At 37.2% G+C, this 20161-nt stretch overlaps 1 protein-coding gene across 3 annotated transcripts in view; it reads left to right on the top strand.

Annotated features, from left to right (window-relative positions):
* Positions 1–20161, top strand: part of PTPN3 (protein tyrosine phosphatase non-receptor type 3) — a gene marked incomplete at its 3' end in the record, with an annotated part of 150928 nt that overhangs the window by 65036 nt on the left and 65731 nt on the right. The window contains exons 2-7 of one of the 3 annotated variants that reach the window (XM_080610824.1): positions 6170–6324; positions 15080–15187; positions 15352–15394; positions 16461–16539; positions 18031–18075; positions 18968–19020. In XM_080610824.1, the coding sequence (XP_080466950.1) occupies positions 6170–6324; positions 15080–15187; positions 15352–15394; positions 16461–16539; positions 18031–18075; positions 18968–19020 (483 nt within the window). Of the gene's footprint in view, positions 1–4999; positions 6325–15079; positions 15188–15336; positions 15395–16460; positions 16540–18030; positions 18076–18967; positions 19021–20161 lie in introns of those variants that run through there. The other 2 variants (XM_080610823.1, XM_080610825.1) reach the window with 2 other exon arrangements.

The following is a 20161-nucleotide window of genomic DNA, read 5'->3' as shown; positions in this document are numbered from 1 at the left end:
TACACCTTTAAGCTGTAATGCTTGATCATCTAAGGCTTTCATGCTTGTTCTATGTTTAAATTTTAATTGATTTTTTTTTTTAAATGATGCAAAATTTCATCATGTGATACTTCTAGCTTCCTAATTTACTTTATATATATAATTTATGATCAATATGTCAGGAAAAGTTTGTGGGAAATAACTATAGGTAAGGAGCAAGTGGTAACCTGCACACATTGCTCAGAATGAAGTTTACTTTAGTTGTTGCTTTAGTAATGCCTTGTAATTTGTATGGAAATGTGTAAATACTGCATTGTGGTTAAATACCTCAAGGATTTTCCTGCAAAAAGTTAGAATAGAATTTTATATTCATGGGTGACATCTAGTTTCTCATTGGGAATGTAAAGTGTTTCCTCTGCAGAAGGTGAAAACAGAAATTGTTTTTCATAGGTGTTGAGTTAAACTTCAAGTCTTCTATTCAGAAAATCTGTCTGGATAACTTAACCCTCATTAGGATGCATTGATAACATATATGGCTTTGAAGTATTTTAAAAATTCTTAACTACATGGGAAGAAGAATCAGAATATAGATTAGTACAGCAAAGCTGATGCATGCTTAAGAGCATTTGTATTGGTTGTCTTAAGGCTCTATGTTGATACAAAACCACCTTTAATTTTTTATACTTCTTTTTATTCTCATTTACTTTATTTCATATCTTTGAAAGAAATCGGTAGGTAACCATAAAATGTAACTATTATTGAAAGGACAAACAAGACTTGCCTGTGTCTTTAATCATAGGATCATAGAATAGTTAGGGTTGGAAAGGACCTTGAGATCATCTAGTTCCAACCCCCCTGCCATGGGCAGGGACACCCCACACTAAACCATGCCACCCAAGGCCTCATCCAACTTGGCCTTGAACACCGCCAGAGATGGAGCATTCACAGCTTCCCTGGGCAACCCATTCCAGTGCCTCACCACCCTAACAGTAAAGAATTGTGCTAGTTTTTTCCCTTTGGCAATGAAAGTGGGTTAGAAGCACTATCCTTTCATAAATGACATTCCCACAGATTCTGTAACGTTTACAATTTTCAAGAGACTGACATGTAACTGTACATTTTCAGTCGTGACTAAAGAAACTCTGAGAACACTTGGAGTGCAGTAGTCCCGTCTAGAAAAAGCAGGAGTACATCTACTTGCATGAGTGGAAATTTCCTCATTTACCCAATGAAATTGTGGTAATGAATAATTCATAGTAAGTAAAAAACAAGCAACAAAACCCAAACAAGCCCAAACCAAAAACAACAAAAAGAAACAAAAAACCCCCCCCCGAAACCCCCAAACAAAACCCAACAAACAAAAAAAAACCCTATTCACAGTTACATATGGTGTGATTATATGTAGAAGGTCCTTGAGTATATATTAAGCAAACCTGCTGTTAGTTTAATTCTTTGGTAACAAGCACATTAATGATAGTTATTCTGAAAATCAGGTCATAGGTTTCTTTTACTAACTATTCATAAGTGAGTTGGAAAGAAGTTAAATGTTGGTATGGAAAAAGTCCTTTTAAAAGTCAGTCTGCAATACAAAAGATGAGGAAAACAAGTTATTTTTGTTCTGCTTGACTGCAGCGTTACTGTAGGAGAAGGCATGCATAACCAAACTTGTCCAGAAATGTGTTTAATGTACTTGGAAAACATTAACTTCTTTTTGTAGTTGTATTTGTTGCTCCTGTAAGCCTGTTGCATGGTTTGATTACAGGATAGAGTTCCACATCTTTGTTTTATACCCAAGGGTGAAAATAACTGTTTTGGGGGTGGATTTTAAATTAAAATTTGTTTTTTAAATTAAAATATAACTCTCAACTTTCTGGATTTGAGATGTTTATTTTAGGGAAAGGGGGATAATAATTAAGCTACTCATTTATTGATAATGTTCAAATATGTCTCTGAGTATTTTGTTGGTTTGTTTTGTGAACTACCCTCCTGCCCAAGGCTACGAAGTGGGAGCTGTGATTTGCATGTGATGGCTGGTCCTGGTTGCTCATGACTAGAGGCTGATTGCTGGTGTTTAGAGCTGGCATCTGATCTTGCCTGAGATCTCAGTGACCCTTCACCTGTCCCAAAAGCAGTTGCCATTGCAGGTTGCTTTTTGTGATTCCACGTACCCGTTTATATTGCACTGGGTTGATAAGCCATTTCAGTAGTCTGGGTCTATTTAAAATACAATTTTAAACACAGGTCATATATGGAAGAAAAGTAGTAGAGCAGGTGTTAATAACTGAGCTACTCACCTCTTCTGTTCTCCTTCCCTTGCTCTTCAGACTAGGGATTCACAAAGTTGTTTCCTTACAGACTTACTGAGAATATGGCATGTTAGCCTGGTGCCTGTTATGTGACACCTGTAAAATAGCTCCTTTAGGAGCTTACTGTCTGCAGAGTAATGTTGAGGGCCATGAAGGTGGGAAGTAGAGAGCCTGGCTTTCCCTGCTCGAGATTCCCAGCTGGTGGCAGTTTCTTGAGGCTTGACTAGGCCATTTGAGCTCCAGTGGACTCATGGCTGTGGTGTCCAAACACTCAGCTGTTTATCCTGACCTTGGCACAGTTTCCATGGTCAGCTGGCTCTGTCAAGGACAGCCTCAGCTGGGACTCTTTGAATGCTGTAAACACAAACCGTGAACTTTCAATGTGTTACTGGTTTGATTTCACATAAAGTTGTAAAAATCAAGGAATTCCACATTTGCATTTGTGAACTCCATGTGAATTGGTCACACTAGCGTGTTTGAATTTCTCCTGATGAATTTCCAAGTTAATGTTTCAGTTGAGGCATCCAGCATATAACCTGAAGATATAAAAACAAAAGTAACTGTTTAAACAAAAGTAGCTGTGAAGAACAAGCATAAAAAACAACTGTAACCTTAATCTAAAACTTAAGCATCTCTGATTTTATAATGAACAGCAACATTCAAGTATGTATTACTGTTAATTCTTGAGTAGTTTCTATGAATGTTGGTAGACAGACTGTTAACAGCTTTATGACATAGAAAACACCAGGTCTGATTTGCTGGAGGACATATGGGAGTTCAGCAATAACAATGCACATTGTATGATCTCTTTGATAGCGTTCATAATTCTTGTTATTTGTGAAAAACTTCAAAACAGAATTTCATCCTTGCTGCAGATAACTTTAGGATGAAATTCCTGTCGTCTTTTGTATATAGTTGACAGCATTTAATGGAGACCTGGGCTTAGGTTTAGAGACTATCAGGGGCAATGGTTGAATTTCATGTAGAAATAGATACATAAATGGAGAAGACATTTTAGGGGGTTAAGTTATAAAGAACATTAAACCTAATCTGAACATTAAACCTAGCCTACCAAGTCTGCCTCAAGTGTGGGCTAGGTTATCCAGGTGACATGCTAGGCTTTCTACTGAGAGGGACCTTGGCATGAAATGGTCCTGTAATTACTTGTGCTACTAATCACAAGCAGTTAAATAGAAATCATCAATTTGTTTATTCAGCTTTATTTTTTTTTTTTTCACAGCAGTAAGAGTTGGGAGCTTTTTATGGTTTTGGTTTTTGTTTGGTTTTGGCAGGTTTTGGCTAGTTTTGGTTTTTCACCAGGTAGAAAGCGCGCATATATATTGATGTTATTGGTGCTCTTTTATCAGCTTTTATATTTGAAGCTTGAACAAGTGAGTGGCAAAATAATGCTCTGCTGGAGTTTGGTTAGGATTAGATATCAAAATTTCCACAGGGTCTCCAAGTATGGCTTATCCTGAAGCACACTCTGCACTAAGAGTTGTGGGGCTAAGTGAGATTTTCTTGCTTTTTCCAGGCAGATCAGGAGCTGAATGTTGGAGATGCCTTGTGGTTGTTGCTCTCTGCTGCAACCCAGCTAAGATGGGAGAAGTAGAATATGCGTAGAAAAAGGGAATGGTGGAAGTATCAGATTGGAAGCACTGGGGGCGGCAAGTGTGAAGGGTTGGGGAGTATGAGCAGAGTGGTCAAACAGTGCTTTCCAAAGAGCAAAGTCTGTAAGGTCCAGGAACGTTAGGCATTGCAATATGGACTGAGCCCCAAAGGCCAGGCTGACAAAGGTTTTAATGTAGCTACCAAAACCATTTTCTCATCTAATGACTGAAGAATAATTTTCTCCTCAATGAAGAATAATTTTTTTTCCTTTTGCTCATCAGTGGACTAGTTGGTAGAGAGCTATTTCTGCAAGTGAAAAGTTTTGGGGAGTTTCTGTTTGTTTTGGGGCATGGAAAGGGGCAAAAAGACTGTGCAGACTTGTGCAGTCACTTGTGTCGTCACCTTTGGTAAAAGGTGAACACAGTGCTGATTAAATAGTTTAAAACTTAGCTGCTAGAAAATTAGAGAATGTGCAATTGAAGGCATTGTGTACAGTTGTAATGTCTTCACCTTCTGTATGTCCCTTGTCATTAGATGACTTCATATTTTACTTACCGACAATCATTGCTGAATAAGAAAGCCCATTTTCTGGATTAATAAAAAAAACCCAATAACATGACAAACTGCAGACCTTATATCAAGAATAGTTTCAAAGCAATAGGAATATATAATGGTTTATATGGAAATACTGTTCAGAATTCACCCAAAGAATTCACCTTTTTTCCCTCCTTTAAAAACAGAAGAAAACAAAAAATGCCAAAGCAAGCAAACAAACAAAACCCACACCTTTGGAAAACAATAGGAAAATACTGCTGATTTCTTCAGAAGAAATGCTGACTAAATAAATCAATCTTGGCAACTTAGAGTGTTTGTTTTAGAAAATACACGATAGCAAACTGTCAATTGGCTGTTAAAGAAAAGTATGAGGGAGCATTAGCTGAATTCTTTTGCGTGCCTGACTTCTGAGTTTTTTGTGAGAAGGGAGTTTAACAATTGCACATTGTTATGCGAGGATGCATCACTGCACTCCTTTGTTACCCTTGGTGCTCTGTGCAATTTTGCGTATTTTTTTCATGCATTTCACATTTGCTTTTTGTGGTGGGGTGTGCGTAAATTTGTTTCAGAATTTGTTTTATTCTAAATTGTTCAGCATCTTTATCTGCTTAAAAGAAAGCCAGCCTACGTTTTAGGGCAGATACACAAATAAGGGGAGATTGCAAAATAGTCCTGATGTTGGCCCTGTCTAGGTTGGCCAGCAGTCTAGGAAACACTCATATTATGCAAGTCTCTTTGTAGTTAGCCTCTAGTAAGTGAGGTATAATGTGATAATTGGTATGGTAATTAACCTGGAAAACTATCCTCTGTTTTGCTTGCCAACTGGCTTTATATTCTCTGATGTTAATGGGTAAACTGATCCAGTGAAGAGAAGCTTGAAATGTTTACTGGCTTGACTGTATTTAATTACTCTCTGATTTCAATGACTAGCTTTTTTTTTTCTCTTTGGGATTCATTTTATTTTCTTTTACATCCGTAAATATGGCTGTTTGGTGGTCATGAAAATTTTCTCCAAAGCAGGAAAAAAAACCCAAAACTTTTTTTTTTGTGTGTGTATGTGTGTGAATGTTCCTTCTGGATTTAAGTTTCTGGCTTCATAAATTTATGTATGCCAGACTATAAAATACTGACATGTTTTAATGTTAATTCTGGTTGCTTTGCACATGGTGTTTGTGTATATATATATTTTCCTGAAACAAAATGTTGTTTGATAGGATGTGATCTGTATTAACACCAAGCTGTTTTGTAAGTTAAGAGTAAACAAAGTTGTTTTATTTTAGTGAAACTTGTATGATAAATACAGAAGTATGTAGGAAATCTGTAAATGGGTGAAAGATTTACTAGCTACAGGGGATAAAAACTTGTGTTGACACTGTCTTTCTGGTTAATAGTAGGTTTTTGGGTGTTTTTTTTTTTTTTTTTTACGGATTTAAACTAAAGCAATGTCAAATGCCTGACATAAGCATAGATTTCAGAGGTTACCTCTGATTCCCTTTAGAATGTTCACGTTTGGAACATGGAAGTGCCTTTAGATATGCATTCATGTTCTGGTATACAGCATGCTAATTTTACAACTTATTCTTTTTTATAACAAGCATTTGTTATTTTAGGTATATGGGGTATAATAAGGTCTGCATGATGTGGATTTCTCTGCAAAACTGTAGATGTAAAATAGTGAATGATAAGAACTGCTACTAAACATAATTTCTGTTTTACAGGTTATTCGGCAATAGTTATGAACTCCCGTTTACGGGCCTTAGGTGGGAGGATAAATAACATACGAGCATCAGAACTACCAAAAGAGAAAACCCGGTCGGAGATAATCTGTAACGTCCACTTTTTGGATGGCTCAGTACAAAGCTTCAAAGTTAACGTAAGTTTGGAAAACCACTTTTTTAAAAAATGCATAGAAGTTTGCTTGAAAGCTGAATATCAAATGTGGGACCCTGTGGCATGAGATTTCCAAAAGATGGTGAAGATGAAGTGTTGCCATTACAAATTGCAGAATTACTGGTTCTGAAATGGATTTATGAAGTGCTACTTTAATTTTCTTTAAAGTCAACCAGCTGAAACATCACAAAATATTGCTTGCAGATTGTATCTGCGAAAAGGTCTTTTGTGTGATATGGAAACCATGAATGAACAGATCTGGTGATCATTATCAGCTATGAATAAGTAATTCATGTTTAAAGGGAACTCCCAAATTTGGATGTGCTTCTCCTCTCATCAGAGCACTGGTAGTGTTAAAATGAGGAGGCCTTGTACTGATGTCAGTACATGTTTTCTGAAATGTAAAGATGTTGTGAATAGTGAAGATGTCATGGCTTAGTAGGACAGTTCTGTTCAGTCTTTTGTACTTCAGTGTAGTTTGGGAGGGGGGAGGGAAAAAGGATTAATGGAGGTTTGTACTCTACATTTTTACTGTATTTTATCCTATAAATATTATGATTTATAACCTTTATTGCTTAAAATTATTAGTTAATTTTAAATGAAAACAAAGGAAATACTTTCACTCCTCAGTCAATTTTCAGTAGAATTATCTGACCATGCAGGAAAACTGTGAATGAATTCAAGTATAATGATATGAATTTGTGATTTGATACTTGTTTTAGCAATTTACCCTATTTGACAAGAAGCATTTTGCTGAGAAAGCTGCATTGTTGGATCTCTTATATTATGTGGTACTTTATTGTAGGAGATAAAAAACGTCACCTGAAAATTGTATTTTCCTAAGTGTTACTACATTTCTGTCTGCTGATTAATTTAATTTTTAACTTTATCTGTTGGATATTTATTGAAATAGAAATTGGTAGATAAACAGGTTTTATTTTTTTTTTGTCTAACATACACAGAATTAGGCTCACATTTTAGTATATATTTTATCTACTATGCATGTATGTATATTTATATATGTCTTTGTGTGTGTACGTATATGAAGTAGCTAACATTGGGGACTGGAGTACAAGGAAAGTAGGTATTTAAGAGGAAGGGCACCATATCAGTATACAATTCCCATTGTTTGTATTCAGAATGCTCTAGAGGATTGCCTTCTCTGTCACTAAGCTAGCATAATTGCCTTCCCCCTACACAAAGATCTTTGAAAAATTTGGACTTTTAAACTGTTTGAAATCCATGCATAGTAGTATAATTCTTCCTTGTAAACAAGTGTTAGCACAGCTTTAGGTTTGGTGTTTGGCCTGAAGTCCAGCATTGTAGAAGTGAACTTTGTTTCTCATTTCATCCTTTAAGGAGTGAATGCAATAGGATAAATGTGAACCACGTTGAAACTCCAGACCCAGCTGCCTTCAGTAGGTATTCCTGCTGGTTACCTCTTTCATCCAGGAATTGGAAAGGCCTCCTTTACTGCAGCTATAATGCTGAACTGTCATAGGGGTACTGAAGGACCCATTATATTGCTCAGTTGAAAAGACGCAGGGAGCATTGCTACTGCACTATGTTATGGGCTAATGCAAGGAAGAGATTTACCAGAAGATTTATGTTCTTCAAGTACTGAGCTTTCTTCTCAGGACTGACTACAGAGAAAGCCTGCACTTATCTTCTAGGGTGGCCCTTCCTGATTACCTCACCTTGCTGACTGCCTAAGGACAGGCTTTGCCACACTGGTTGTGTTGCAAGGTCCACTTCTCAAAAGGGTTTGAAACCATCTGCAGAAAATTTGTATCTGAGTTCTGCTTGCTTTAACAGAAAAATTCAGCATAGTGAAAAATCTGTGCCTGACTGAGCGTGTGTTTTTTATTTTAATTGCCAACATCATTCAGTTTTATGTCTGTTAGCAAAGAGCAACTCAGGTCTGTGGTCAGTTTGGAAATCAACTAGGCACGTATTGAAGGAAAAATAGTCTTGCCCTGATCAGATTTTCCCCACTAGTGTGAATTCTTTCTGTGTTACTGTAGAGAAACTTTTTCTCAAATCAAGACATTGATTTATAGATCTGATTTCGCTCCATACTGTATTGCATCATCTTTGAGTTATGCTTCTGTCTTAGTACCTGTGATTATTGCTTTTTTAACAAGTTGGTTTTTGGTAGTAGGGTTTCCTTCAAGAAATAAAATGATTAGGCAGTAATAATGAGAAGAGTTGCACACCTAAAATGTAAATCATAAGGAATGCTTTTCCTTCTCCACCTTCTCAGTTAAGTTCCTCCTTCCAGTATTTGAGAAGGAACATGATTGTTGCAATTAAAACCAACAGTTACTGTTGGTATGTTTCAAATTATGAGCAGAGATATGTGTCTTACAGGTTCTTTTTGCTTGTGGGTGTGAGTTTTATAATTTTAAGCCACTTGTAGTAAAATTCAATGATGCAGAATTGTTGGATCTCTGTCACTAAATTTCCCTGAAGGATATTGTTTGATAACACAAGATCTGTGTCCTTGCATGTCGATAGAACTGCTGTATGAAGTTTCAGGCTGGCAACAAATATTTCGTTTTATATTGAAGTAGAGATTAGTATACTCTGACTGCAAAACAGAAAGGCAGTATTGAAATTTGATGATGCCTTTGGGGACAGTGAGAAAGTGATCTGACCTACAGCAGGCTTGTTAGTCTTAGCCTTTCATGGGACCTGACTTCATAATAAATGCTGAAGGAAAGACTTAGTGGAAGGGAAATTTTTCTGAAGTTAGAACTGGAATGACTAACCTCATGTATATGTTGTTTTAAATCATTTTTGACGCAGGGGAAATGCAGTGGGTCAGAGCTCTGTGAGCTTGGATAAATATTTTGTATGACCTTTATATAGGAAAATACTGCACTAGAGTGTATGGAATCTGAAAGAGTTATGGGAATAGCAGGGAGCTGGCTCAAGAGGTTGCTGAAAAGGAGATGTTAAAAGAATACAGGGATATTAATAGGGTTCTTGACTGTCAAATTTCATTAACGTGTTGCTATTGAATCTCTTCCAGTAAATTAAAAATGCAGCTTTTGAGCCCTAATAATAAAAAAAAATACAGGAATATGAGGCAGCAGGTAGGTTATCTTGAATAAAGAGTAATTGCAGTGAGGGAAATCAGTAGTGTAAACTCAATAGCTTTCATAAGATGATGTAGTGGGTTTTTTTAGAGCTCTATTTTCAGTTGCAGGAACAGAGGAGGGAGAACACTTGTAGTTTGCAGGCTGAGCTGCTTATGTGTTATTGTTCCTAAAAGAGGAGCACTATTAAGCACCAGATGGGAGTCTTCAGCCAATGTCAAGGAAGTATTAACAGTGTTAGTCTTGGCATTGAGGCCTCTTCCAGGGAATGTCACATACGGATCCTGGCTACTCACAGACGAAAGATGGCAGTTCCAGTCAGGCAGGCAAAGGAAAGTACAACTAGGATGCTCTGCAAAAGTCAGGACCTGAGGAAAGAAGAGGCTGTTCTGTTTATTCTAGCTAAACAAAATCTTGCATGCACTGAACAAGAGTATCAGGTGAGTAAATAAATTCTAGGAACAAAAAAGGACAGTTAGCAAAAGAGCAAATAGATTAGTGGTGTATAAAATTAGTGTGGAAATTAAAAGAACGCGTAGCAGTTCAAGCTCAGAGGCATAGGGGGACCAAAGGACACAAGCTGTTTGGTGGTAGATGACTGTTACTGGCTAAATTAGGAAAGAATCACTTCAAACAGCACACGAGGGGCAGCGGATGTTGTGTCTGAAGCGAGACTGAATTTGCGAAAGCTTAGGTGGTGCTTAAGTTTGAGGTTGTCATTGCCAGAAAGTGGGGTCAAAGCTCTTGCAGAGGAGAGAGACAAGGGCATGTGCTACAGGGGGATGTTGCACTGTCTTCTTAAAATGTCACTTTGTACCACTTACCTTGTAGAAGTTAACAAACTGAAAAGGATTATTTGCATATTTACTCCTTTACTTCAAAGAGCTGACAGTCTTCAACTTAGGTTTATACAGTACTTAAGACAGTGGGTCTTGATCACCCCAGCTTCTAGGCAGTACTTGACATTAAAAATAATGAATGGGTTCTTTCTTTTCAAAATAATGTAGCTGACTAGAAATGAAACTTGACTAATCTAAATTCTCTAAATACTGCAGGAAGTTGTTGTGGCATAGGCAGAATGTAATAGGTGCTAGTTATGACTTCTTTAAATATTAATTTTTGACCTATCCAACATAAGGTGAAATACATTTCAAGGTAGACTGTAAATGGAAGTGAATGTGGTTACGTGGTGGTTGATGCAAGGCTTTTAACAGTTGAGAATAAGGATTGTTAGATGAACTAAATGAAAATTTCTTTTCTGGTACAAATAAGAAAACCTCTTGGAAATGTTTCTTTTTAGTAGAAAATAAAATAAGATTCTTAAGAGCTTATGTCACTGCAAGAGAATAGGCTAGTGTGGAAAGTGGATGTTGTTTGTCTTTTTTATCTCGTGGTAGTTGAGAATACCTTAACTACTTGCTGTAATGGTTGACAGGGTTAAGGAGAATTTTCTTCTAATGCCCAGTTTAGCTGAACAGTGTTCACATTGATTTGCCCTCTTCCTATGGTGGAGAGCAGTAAGAATAGTGTGCTGTAAAGCACTTACCATGTAGTATTACAGTACACTGCCTTATGGACTGTATTGGAATGAACGTCAAGATTCTAAAGCAGCCATGTGACATGCTTAGCTTGCCTCAATTTACATCTCAAAACTGTTTATGTGCAATATAGATTGAAGATTGTGTGGTGTGAGCTGTGTGGTAACTTTATGGTGTATAGGCTGAAAAATAATTCAGGTGTTTGATAAAGCCAAAGCTGAGTAAATATAGATTCTTCTTGAGGAAAACCAAAAATTTTTTGCTTTTGGCATTTTAACAACTGAAGAAGACTTTAACAATTTAAAATGATATTTTGTACTTAGCTTGGATTTCTGAAGTGGATACTTGATCTGGGGACTGTGTAAGAAACTTTGTGCTTTTAATACCAGAGCCACAGAAAAGTAGTGTTAGAAATTGCTTTTGGTAGGAAATGTGGAGAGAAGAAAGAGTATGAAGTTGTAGGTATGTAGGTGGAGGAAAATAGAACTGTCTGAGCAGCTGGGTTTAAGGCTGTGAAACCCATGGGAGCATTGCAAAGAGCACTTGAGCTGCTGAGCGAGAATATTGTAGCAGGGAGCTTGCTTGTCTTCAGAGGGAAAACAGAAAGCATAGCAATTCATGTGAGCATGGGGCATGCAGTTGTGAGAAGGTGGGGAGAGAGAGGATGAAGGCACCTGAAATGGGATGAAGGAGCAGAAGCATGAAAAATGAGACAGAAATTAGGAGATAATGATGTTCCAAAGAAAGGAGACTGAAAGGAGTCAGAAGTGTTGAAATTCAGAGAGAAAAGAAAATTAGCAGAAGAATCTGCCCTCTGTGGTCTTCTCCTGCCCCATTTGTAATGAAACCTGAGAAGCCTGAACACTTTCTTTCAACAAGTCTATGTCTCATCCTCTGTAATCGCTGGTTTTGGTCACAATATGACTTCAGTTGCTCATTTAGCTTGTGTCAGGAGTATGCACCATAGATGTGCAATTATGCTTCTGAGCAGTGCTGGTGTAATGAAATGTCACTTGAAAGGGTTTTAATGTTCTGCATATAGAAACACAACCCTGGGGAAATGAATATGATATGTATGGTAGGACAGTGCTAAAGATGTGCATACCAGGAAATGCCCATTATTTCAAAGGGTTAAGGTGATGTCTGCTCTTTTCATAGGGCCCTCTTGTGTATGCATACGGTTAATCTCTTGACAGCAAATCTTGGGTCTTCATAGTGGAGCCCACTTCATTGGTGGTGCTGGACAGAGCTGCCTCAGAGATGCATGGCAAAGTGGCTATGTGTGATGAGGGATGCTTGGTTGTGTGGTCCTTACCTGTCACTAGGCTTGTACTATTTAAGTAAAAAAAAAAGGGTTTGATCAGTGTTGTGGTTTGAATATCCCAGAGAACAGTAGCCTGTTTGGAAGAAGGGGAGGGAGTAGGAAGGTGCAGCTGGGGAAGGAGGAGGGGACGGAACGGCTGCTTTTGATGGCTGCACAGGCTTACAGGCCTGAGTGGACTCACATTTATTGCAAGGCCTGTTGTTGTGAAAGTTAAACAAGATGGGAGACTGTTGGAGAGGAAGGGGTAGTCTTATATGTAAGACAGTCAAATGTTGCCTACATTGTTTTCTTCACACGTGACTTTGATCCAGGAAAAATGGGCACAGCTTTCCACAGGAGGCCAATAGTTGGCTGTTACCGTACGTTACATCTGGAGCCTGAAGTGGAAACACTGAGCATTCCTATCACAAATGAGCTGCTGGGCATTTTGATCTAGCAATAGGGAGTGTTGGATAATATTCCATCCTCCAAAATAAGGTAGCCAAGTGGGTGTCTTGCTTGAATCTTTGTTCTTCTTTTCCCATCTTTTAAATAGAAAGTTTGCTTCTATGATAAAAGCAAAGACTATGGTATATGTTACTATTTAAAGCACTCAATTACAGGAGTGTGGTACCCTGATATAAAAAAAGATTAATCTGTCATCTGAAAAGGACTTGAGTGTTGTATAATAAACAAGGTCTAGATAAAGAGAATTGAATACAATATTGGCTTATTAAGTGGGCATTCTTATGCACTGAGTAAGACTGAGGCCATCCACAAAAATGTGGTCACTCTCATGCTTATACATGAGGTTCTTTGTTTCAAAAGATTAAGAAATTTACTTAGAATCATAGAATCACAGAATAGTTAGAATTGGAAAAGACCTTAAGATCATCAAGTTCCAACCTCCCTGGGGGTTGGGACAGGGACACCTCACATTAAACCATGTCACCCAAGGCTCTGTCCAGCCTGGCCTTGAACACCACCAGGGATGGAGGATTCACAACTGCCCTGGGCAACCCGTTCCAGTGCCTCAGCATCCTTGAAGAACTTCCTCGTTATATCTAATCTAAACTTCCCCTGTTTAAGTTTGAACCCGTTACTCCTTGTCCTGTCACTACAGTCCTTAATGAAGGGTCCCTCCCCAGCATCCTTATAGGCCTCCTTCAGATACTGGAAGGCTGCTATGAGGTCTCCACGCAGCCTTCTCTTCTCCAGGCTGAACAGACCCAACTTTCTCAGCCTATCTTCATACGGGAGGTGCTCCAGTCCCCTGATCATCCTCGTGGCCCTCCTCTGGACTTGTTCCAACAGTTCCATGTCCTTTTTATGTTGAGGACACCAGAACTGCACACAATACTCCCAAGTGAGGTCTCACAAGAGCAGAGTAGAGGGGCAGGATCACCTCCTTTAACCTGCTGGTCACGCTCCTTTTGATGCAGCCCAGGATACAGTTGGCTTTCTGGGCTGTGAGCGCACACTGCAGCTGGCTCATGTTCATTTTCTCATCGACCAACACCCCCAGGTCCTTCTCTGCAGGGCTGCTCTGAATCTCTTCTCTGCCCAACCTGTAGCTGTGCCTGGGATTGCTCCAACTCAGGTGTAGGACCTTGCACTTGGCATGGTTAAACTTCATCAGGTTGGCATCAGCCCACCTCACAAGTGTGTCGAGGTCCCTCTGGAAGATTTCTGCTCAAGAAATAAGAACCTAAATCAGAACTTAATTTTTAAGAAATTTGTTTCAGAACAAAATGCTTGTCTTTGCAGACTCTGTAATTTTCCTCTGGTAATTTTTTTTTGCACATTTTTTTTTTTTTTTTTTTTTTTTTAAAGAGTAAGATTTGGAAGATTTCATGAACAATTAGTTTGCTATATTTTTTTGAATAGACCAGATAGCAAGCAGACTTGCCTGATTTTTGTTCTGTCCAGCAATTTCATATGTGAAAATCTAGACATAAAGTGCCATGCAGCTTTGAAAACTATTATGTATTAGCATATTTAGGATTGCAGTGTTCTTGAAGGGAGTTTGTTTGTTCCTTTTTGTGATTGTGTTTTTTTCTTTGTTTGTTTGACTTTTTAGTAGAATTGGTTCACAGTGTTCCCTGGCAGAATTTGATTAATCCACAATAGCATGGCATGCAGATACTTGTTTGGTTTTGGAAAATTATACTATGCTCATACTTCTGGATCTCTGCTCCCTGTGTAATACGCTGTTGCACCAGTTCTTCTGTGGTACCTGCCCTGAGGGATGTCTAGGCAGAAAGCACATACTGGCTGAATGGCAGCTGAGGAGCATGTGGGAGTTCAGGCTGAAGGATAAGATCTTATGGCTGGAGCATAACATCCTACAGCTTTTTTCTCTATCCTAGTGTATACTTATTTTGCCTTTTGACAGATGATGTGGAAAACAGCAGAGACCAGAGCAGCCCCCTATGGCTGTAAGCCACCCTTGCAGGCTGTGCTCTGTAGAACTGAAGACTATGGTCCAAGGAGAGGCTGCTTAAAACTGAGTTGCTGGACTGACCTGGAGGGCTTGTTGAGTTCGTGTTAATTCATATTGAGATTTCACATGCTTAATGTATTTTGGGAAGTAATCCTCTTTAAAATCCAAACTAACTAAAGATACTTTTATCAAAATAAAGTTCTTATTGCTGGTAAACTTTGATCCATAGAATTAGCAGCTATTTTTATTCATGGGTTATTTAAAAAAAACTCACAACATTTATTTCAATTAATTTGTACCTTAAAATATGTAAGTGTTGCAGAGGTTAACTTCTAAAGTTTTCTTGTTTTCAGAAACAAGACACTGGACAGATTTTGTTGGATATGACCTATAACCATTTGGGTGTGACAGAGAAGGAATATTTTGGTTTACAGCAAAATGAAACTTCAGTAGATTCACCTGTAAGTATAGTAAATAATATATGTGTGCATGTATATGTGTATATATGTATATACACACATGCATACACATGTATGTATACACACATATACATGTGCACAAACATAAATAAATAGTATTCATTTGTAAATATTTTTAATCCATCTAATAGTTTTTCATTTCACAGCGGTGGCTTGAACCAAACAAACCTATCAGAAAACAGTTAAAAGGTAAGACTTGTTTTTAATATTGTTTTTAATCTCGATTGTAACTGTGTAGTCCTGCTTTTCTGTGTTTTTATGACTAGAATAAATACATTTCTTATAAATTAGTGTGTCCAGATGGTAGATTTTCTTTACAAACAAGTCTTATCTTTTCCAGTCTTTTCTGCAGAGCTTTCTAATCTCTTACTGCTAATAAGACCTGGTAGGTCTTTGACCTTTGCTGTAATAGCATCTATACCTGGCTTCTGAACAGTATTGGGCATTATGGCTGTGAAAGCAGTTGTCATGTCATATGGTGCCAGTAAATTCCTCCTGATAGGGATGATAAAGGAGTTTTGATTGAGGGAAGTGGAGCCTATTTCATGTCTATATTCTGACAATTTCTTGTCTCAAGTAGAATAATAATAATAATAATAAAAAAAAATATGCTTGTTTTTAATGAAAAAATCTAACAAAAAAAAAACCCCAACCCTACACACTTCCAAGTGCATGTGTTCTTCTAGTAAATCTTGTTTATAAACAGCTTTGGATAATACAGAATGCTTACCAAGGACAGGCTGATCAGCATGACTCCACCAGGTAGCAGTTTAGGAATGGCTGACACTGTCCTAATTTGTGCTATGACACTCGAGTTACTTTTTTCAGTTCTCTCATTTCTACCATATGCTGTAGATTGTGTACAAATTGAAATAAAAGTACATGATGGTAACATGCTGAACTTCTGTTCTCTTGTATTTAAGATAGAATTGTGTATTATCCCAATTGAGATGCTTCAATGTATTTGCCACTTTTTTCTCGTCTAATACCTATGCGGTAAAGATAACTAACTAATGCCTTTTATGTAAAGTAGCATATACAAAGTACTTCAAATGAAAGCATCACAGAATCTGACAGTATTTTCTTTTCATAGTCAATGTTCATAGTTGGGGATCACGAGACACATCTTATGGTTTCTTTTAGATTCATGAGAAAAACACAAGAGATCTCTATGTATTTTTTCTATAAATATAGAAATGAAAACTTTTTTTTTTTTTTTAACAAAAATTTGATGTGCTCTTCTAAAATATTGCAGGAGGTTTTCCCTGCACCCTTCGTTTTCGTGTAAGGTTTTTTATACCTGATCCTAACACGCTTCAGCAAGAACAAACCAGGTAATTTCTGTTTGATGTTTGCTTCCATGATCTAGGAATATGTAAAGCCCTTCTTTCCCATCTCCAGAGCTTGACAAACTATGCTTTTCTTAAGTTGAAAACTTTTTATAACTGTATGTATTCAATGTGTTTGGAATTGACAACTCGATGTGATGCTCATAATGAATAGTTTCTGTTATACACAGCTTACAACTCCAAAATACAGCCAAGAGTATAAGCTAGTGCAAAGATGGCAGTTAGTTTGTTTGTATGTTGGATTCCCCCTACCCCTTTTTCTTAATACCTTCATTACTTAAAGTACTTGCCTATTGCATTTTTTTACTTTTCTTTCTGGATCACTTAATTAATCGGATGCAAAGATTAAAAAGTAGGAAATTTCAGTGATTCAGCTGTCTGTGTGCCCTAGGCCTATGTTACAAGTTTTGTATCAACACTGAGTCAGTTTTGAACATGTGGAGTAGATTTAATGTTGAGGGTGTGGGAGGTTGGTGTTTATTTTGTTTCAGGAAGGACAGATAATAGTTCTTGTTTTCTAGTTTGCGCATTACTTGTAACATGCAAAGATCTATAATGTTTCAGTTTATAGTAGACCTTTAAAATTTACTTTTGTAACCTGTCTCTGAGGTTTTGGGGTGATGGGGTACCTGAACTGTAGGCAATTTTTGATTTACTTGTCGCAAGGCTTTAACTGAATACTTGTTTAGTTCAGTGCTTATCATTTGGAATTTAGAATTCAGATATGCCCATTAATCTGTTTTTTGTTTTTTTTTGTTTTTTTGTTTTTTTTTTTTTTTGTAACTTTCATTATTCATTTCAGTGATTTGAGAATAGAAATAGTAGATCATGTTATATGATACTTCTTGTAGAAAACTTAGCTGTTGATTTGTTTTGGTATTTGCTAATCACATTTGCTAAACACATTGTAAGCTCTTCTGCAATTTTAAACTGAAATTATTCAAAGACTTGCTCTGTATGGTTCTTCACATCCCAACTCCCCAGTATCACTATGAAGTAACATTGTCAAAGCGCGCTAGTAAGAGCAAGGCTGAACTGTTCTTAGACAACTGTTACAGAGGTTTTTGTAAGCATCTGCTACTTGAGAAATGTCTCTTCCTCCACTTAGTAGTTCCAAGATAGATTATCACAGTTTGGGGTTGCCTTTTGTTAAAGTTACATCCAAGATGACTATTACTGGGAGTAAGAGAGCCCAGTTCTGTGATGGTTTGGGTTTTGTAGTGTTTGTTGTGGCGTTAATGCTGTGGTCCTGGAGTTGTAGTACAGACTGCCAGAAGACCTTTAAAACTGTTGTGAGAGTGAGTGGGTGTATGATTGCATTATTTGTAAATGCCGCTAAGGTTTATTCATCTGTTTGCATAGTTTGCCAGGAAATCTTAGTAAAATAAAACTAATGCATGTAACCATTTAAACCATACCTTTAAAATGTGAAAATAAACATATGTTTGGTTTTGTTTTCAAAAAACTTTGTTCTAGGCACTTATTCTTCCTGCAACTGAAGACTGATATTGTGGAAGGAAGGTAATAAGAAGAATCTTCAATTTCTCTGGAATTCTTTTTAAAATAAGATTAAGTACCAAAACTAAGCAAGCAAAAAAAAAAAATAAATCTGAGGGTATCATTGCTATAAAAATGTACCTCGTGAAATATTGCTTTAAAAGAAAATAAAATTGCTAGGGTAAACATTACAAATTTTTGTACAGCTCACTTATGAAGAACAGTTTGCAAGCCTGTAGTGAATGATCTGCAGGAGGTGCTGTGTGTTTGTAAAGCATGGTGTGCCAAGCATGGTATTCCAAACATGGGAACCCACTGTCTAGTACAGTAATTGGGACGGAGTAGCTAAGTGAATTCTTTCTCTCATTTCTCATTATTTCAGGGTTATATTCCCTCTGTGGTGAGCATATACCCAGTGGTTCCTTTGCCTGTGTGTTTGTACGTTTTTAAGAGGAAAAAGGAGGTCTGAGTATCTGCTGCCAAATGTAAATTCCCTTTAGGTGTTGGCTTTTTCCATGTGGTCACTTTTGGTCATGAGATTGAAGATGTCTTTGTGCTTGGCATTTGGCTAATTTTAGTGTTTGTGTCTAGTTTAGAGTATGCCAGAGTGCAGCTATTAAAATGACGTCCAGAGCCCCGTAAAAATCCTTTATCCTTTTGCTTTCCCGAGTAAGCATCCAGCAAGAATACGAACATGTTCTTTTATGTTTAGTTACTTCCATTCACTTAGGCTGTTGCACAGCAACTAGCTTTTAATGTCCAGTCCTACTGTCGTTTGACAGTCAAACTTCGTAACAAAAATCGGATACTCTTTGAAGTAAAGGAGTTTTCACATACTGAACTAGTTGTGGAGACATAGTTAACAATACATTTGTACATTATATGTCTAAATGAAAACATCTTCCCTTCTCTCCAGGTTGTCGTGCCCCATTAATTCTGCTGTTGTTCTGGCATCGTATGCAGTACAGTGTAAGTAATAACCAATTATTATTTTTTTAATAAATATATTTGACTGACTACCTTCTCTGCTGCATGGCACTGAAATATAAGGAAAGATTTCTTTCTTTATATATGTGTGGAATATTCAAAATGCTACAGTGATGCTTTGTACAGAAGATGCAGGTTATTATAAAGCTTTCAGTCAGTCTATATAGAAAAAGTGTACTTGTTAGGTCTTTTTAAAAAATAAAGTTGATTCAAGAGTAACCTCGCTCTTATTTATGTGTACTTGAGCTGCTGACAAAAAAGGCAGGCTTTCATCATCACTGGAAACAAAGTAATGAAACTTACTGTATGTTACAATAGCTATGGGAAATGTTTTCAGGGAAATAAGAGATCATCTATAGTACAGTTAGGGGGAAGGTAAACTCATGATTAAGAAACGCCAATGTTCTTATGTATGTTTTTTTTCAAGGAATTTGTGTTGTTATGTAAAACTGTCTGTCACCTTGCATTACGTTTAAGGTGACTCTACATACAAGAACTTACATCCTCCTTGTCTTCCTGCAACTGGCAAAATGAAACTCTAAGGGTGGTATTAAAAAGTCTTCTGTAGGATAACCAAAATGGTGCCTGATCCCTATGTCTTACAGGCATCCTAAACAGATGGGTCTTCCTCTAGCTGTTTTTTACTTTCTCATTAAACAAACAAAAAATGAGCCCCAACAGGTGGAGGGTTTAGTGTAGTTTGTCTATTTGTAAAATAATAGCCGGGGGAAAGCATACTAGAATAGCAGCGTTTTTCTAACTCAGGATAGTGCTATTATTACCAGCTTGGGGGGGTTGATTTTTGGGGCTCTTTTTATATGTATATATATATGAGTGTGTGTATATTTATATATATATGAAAAAAGGCAAAACCAAAACAAATGCAAAAGAACTCCAACAATAATAATAATTAAAAAAAAATCCAACTTTTTTGCTAGCTGATGGCCTTTGTTTTGCTATTTGTGATTCTCTGCCTCAGCAAAGCATGAAGCTTATGAAAGACATATTGTATTTAAGGAAAAGAAAAAGTTTTTTGTTTTGTTACCAGGTTGTTGCCATTTACATAAACGTGATGGCATAGGAAAGACCTGAAATCTGATTGTATAGGTCTCGTTATCTAGTC

The sequence above is a fragment of the Psittacula echo genome, assembly GCF_963264785.1.
Source record: "Psittacula echo genome assembly, chromosome: 2".
NCBI classification, from domain to species: domain Eukaryota; kingdom Metazoa; phylum Chordata; class Aves; order Psittaciformes; family Psittacidae; genus Psittacula; species Psittacula echo.
The sequence above is the reverse complement of the archived record's forward strand: the minus strand, read 5'-3'. Positions and strand labels throughout refer to the sequence as shown.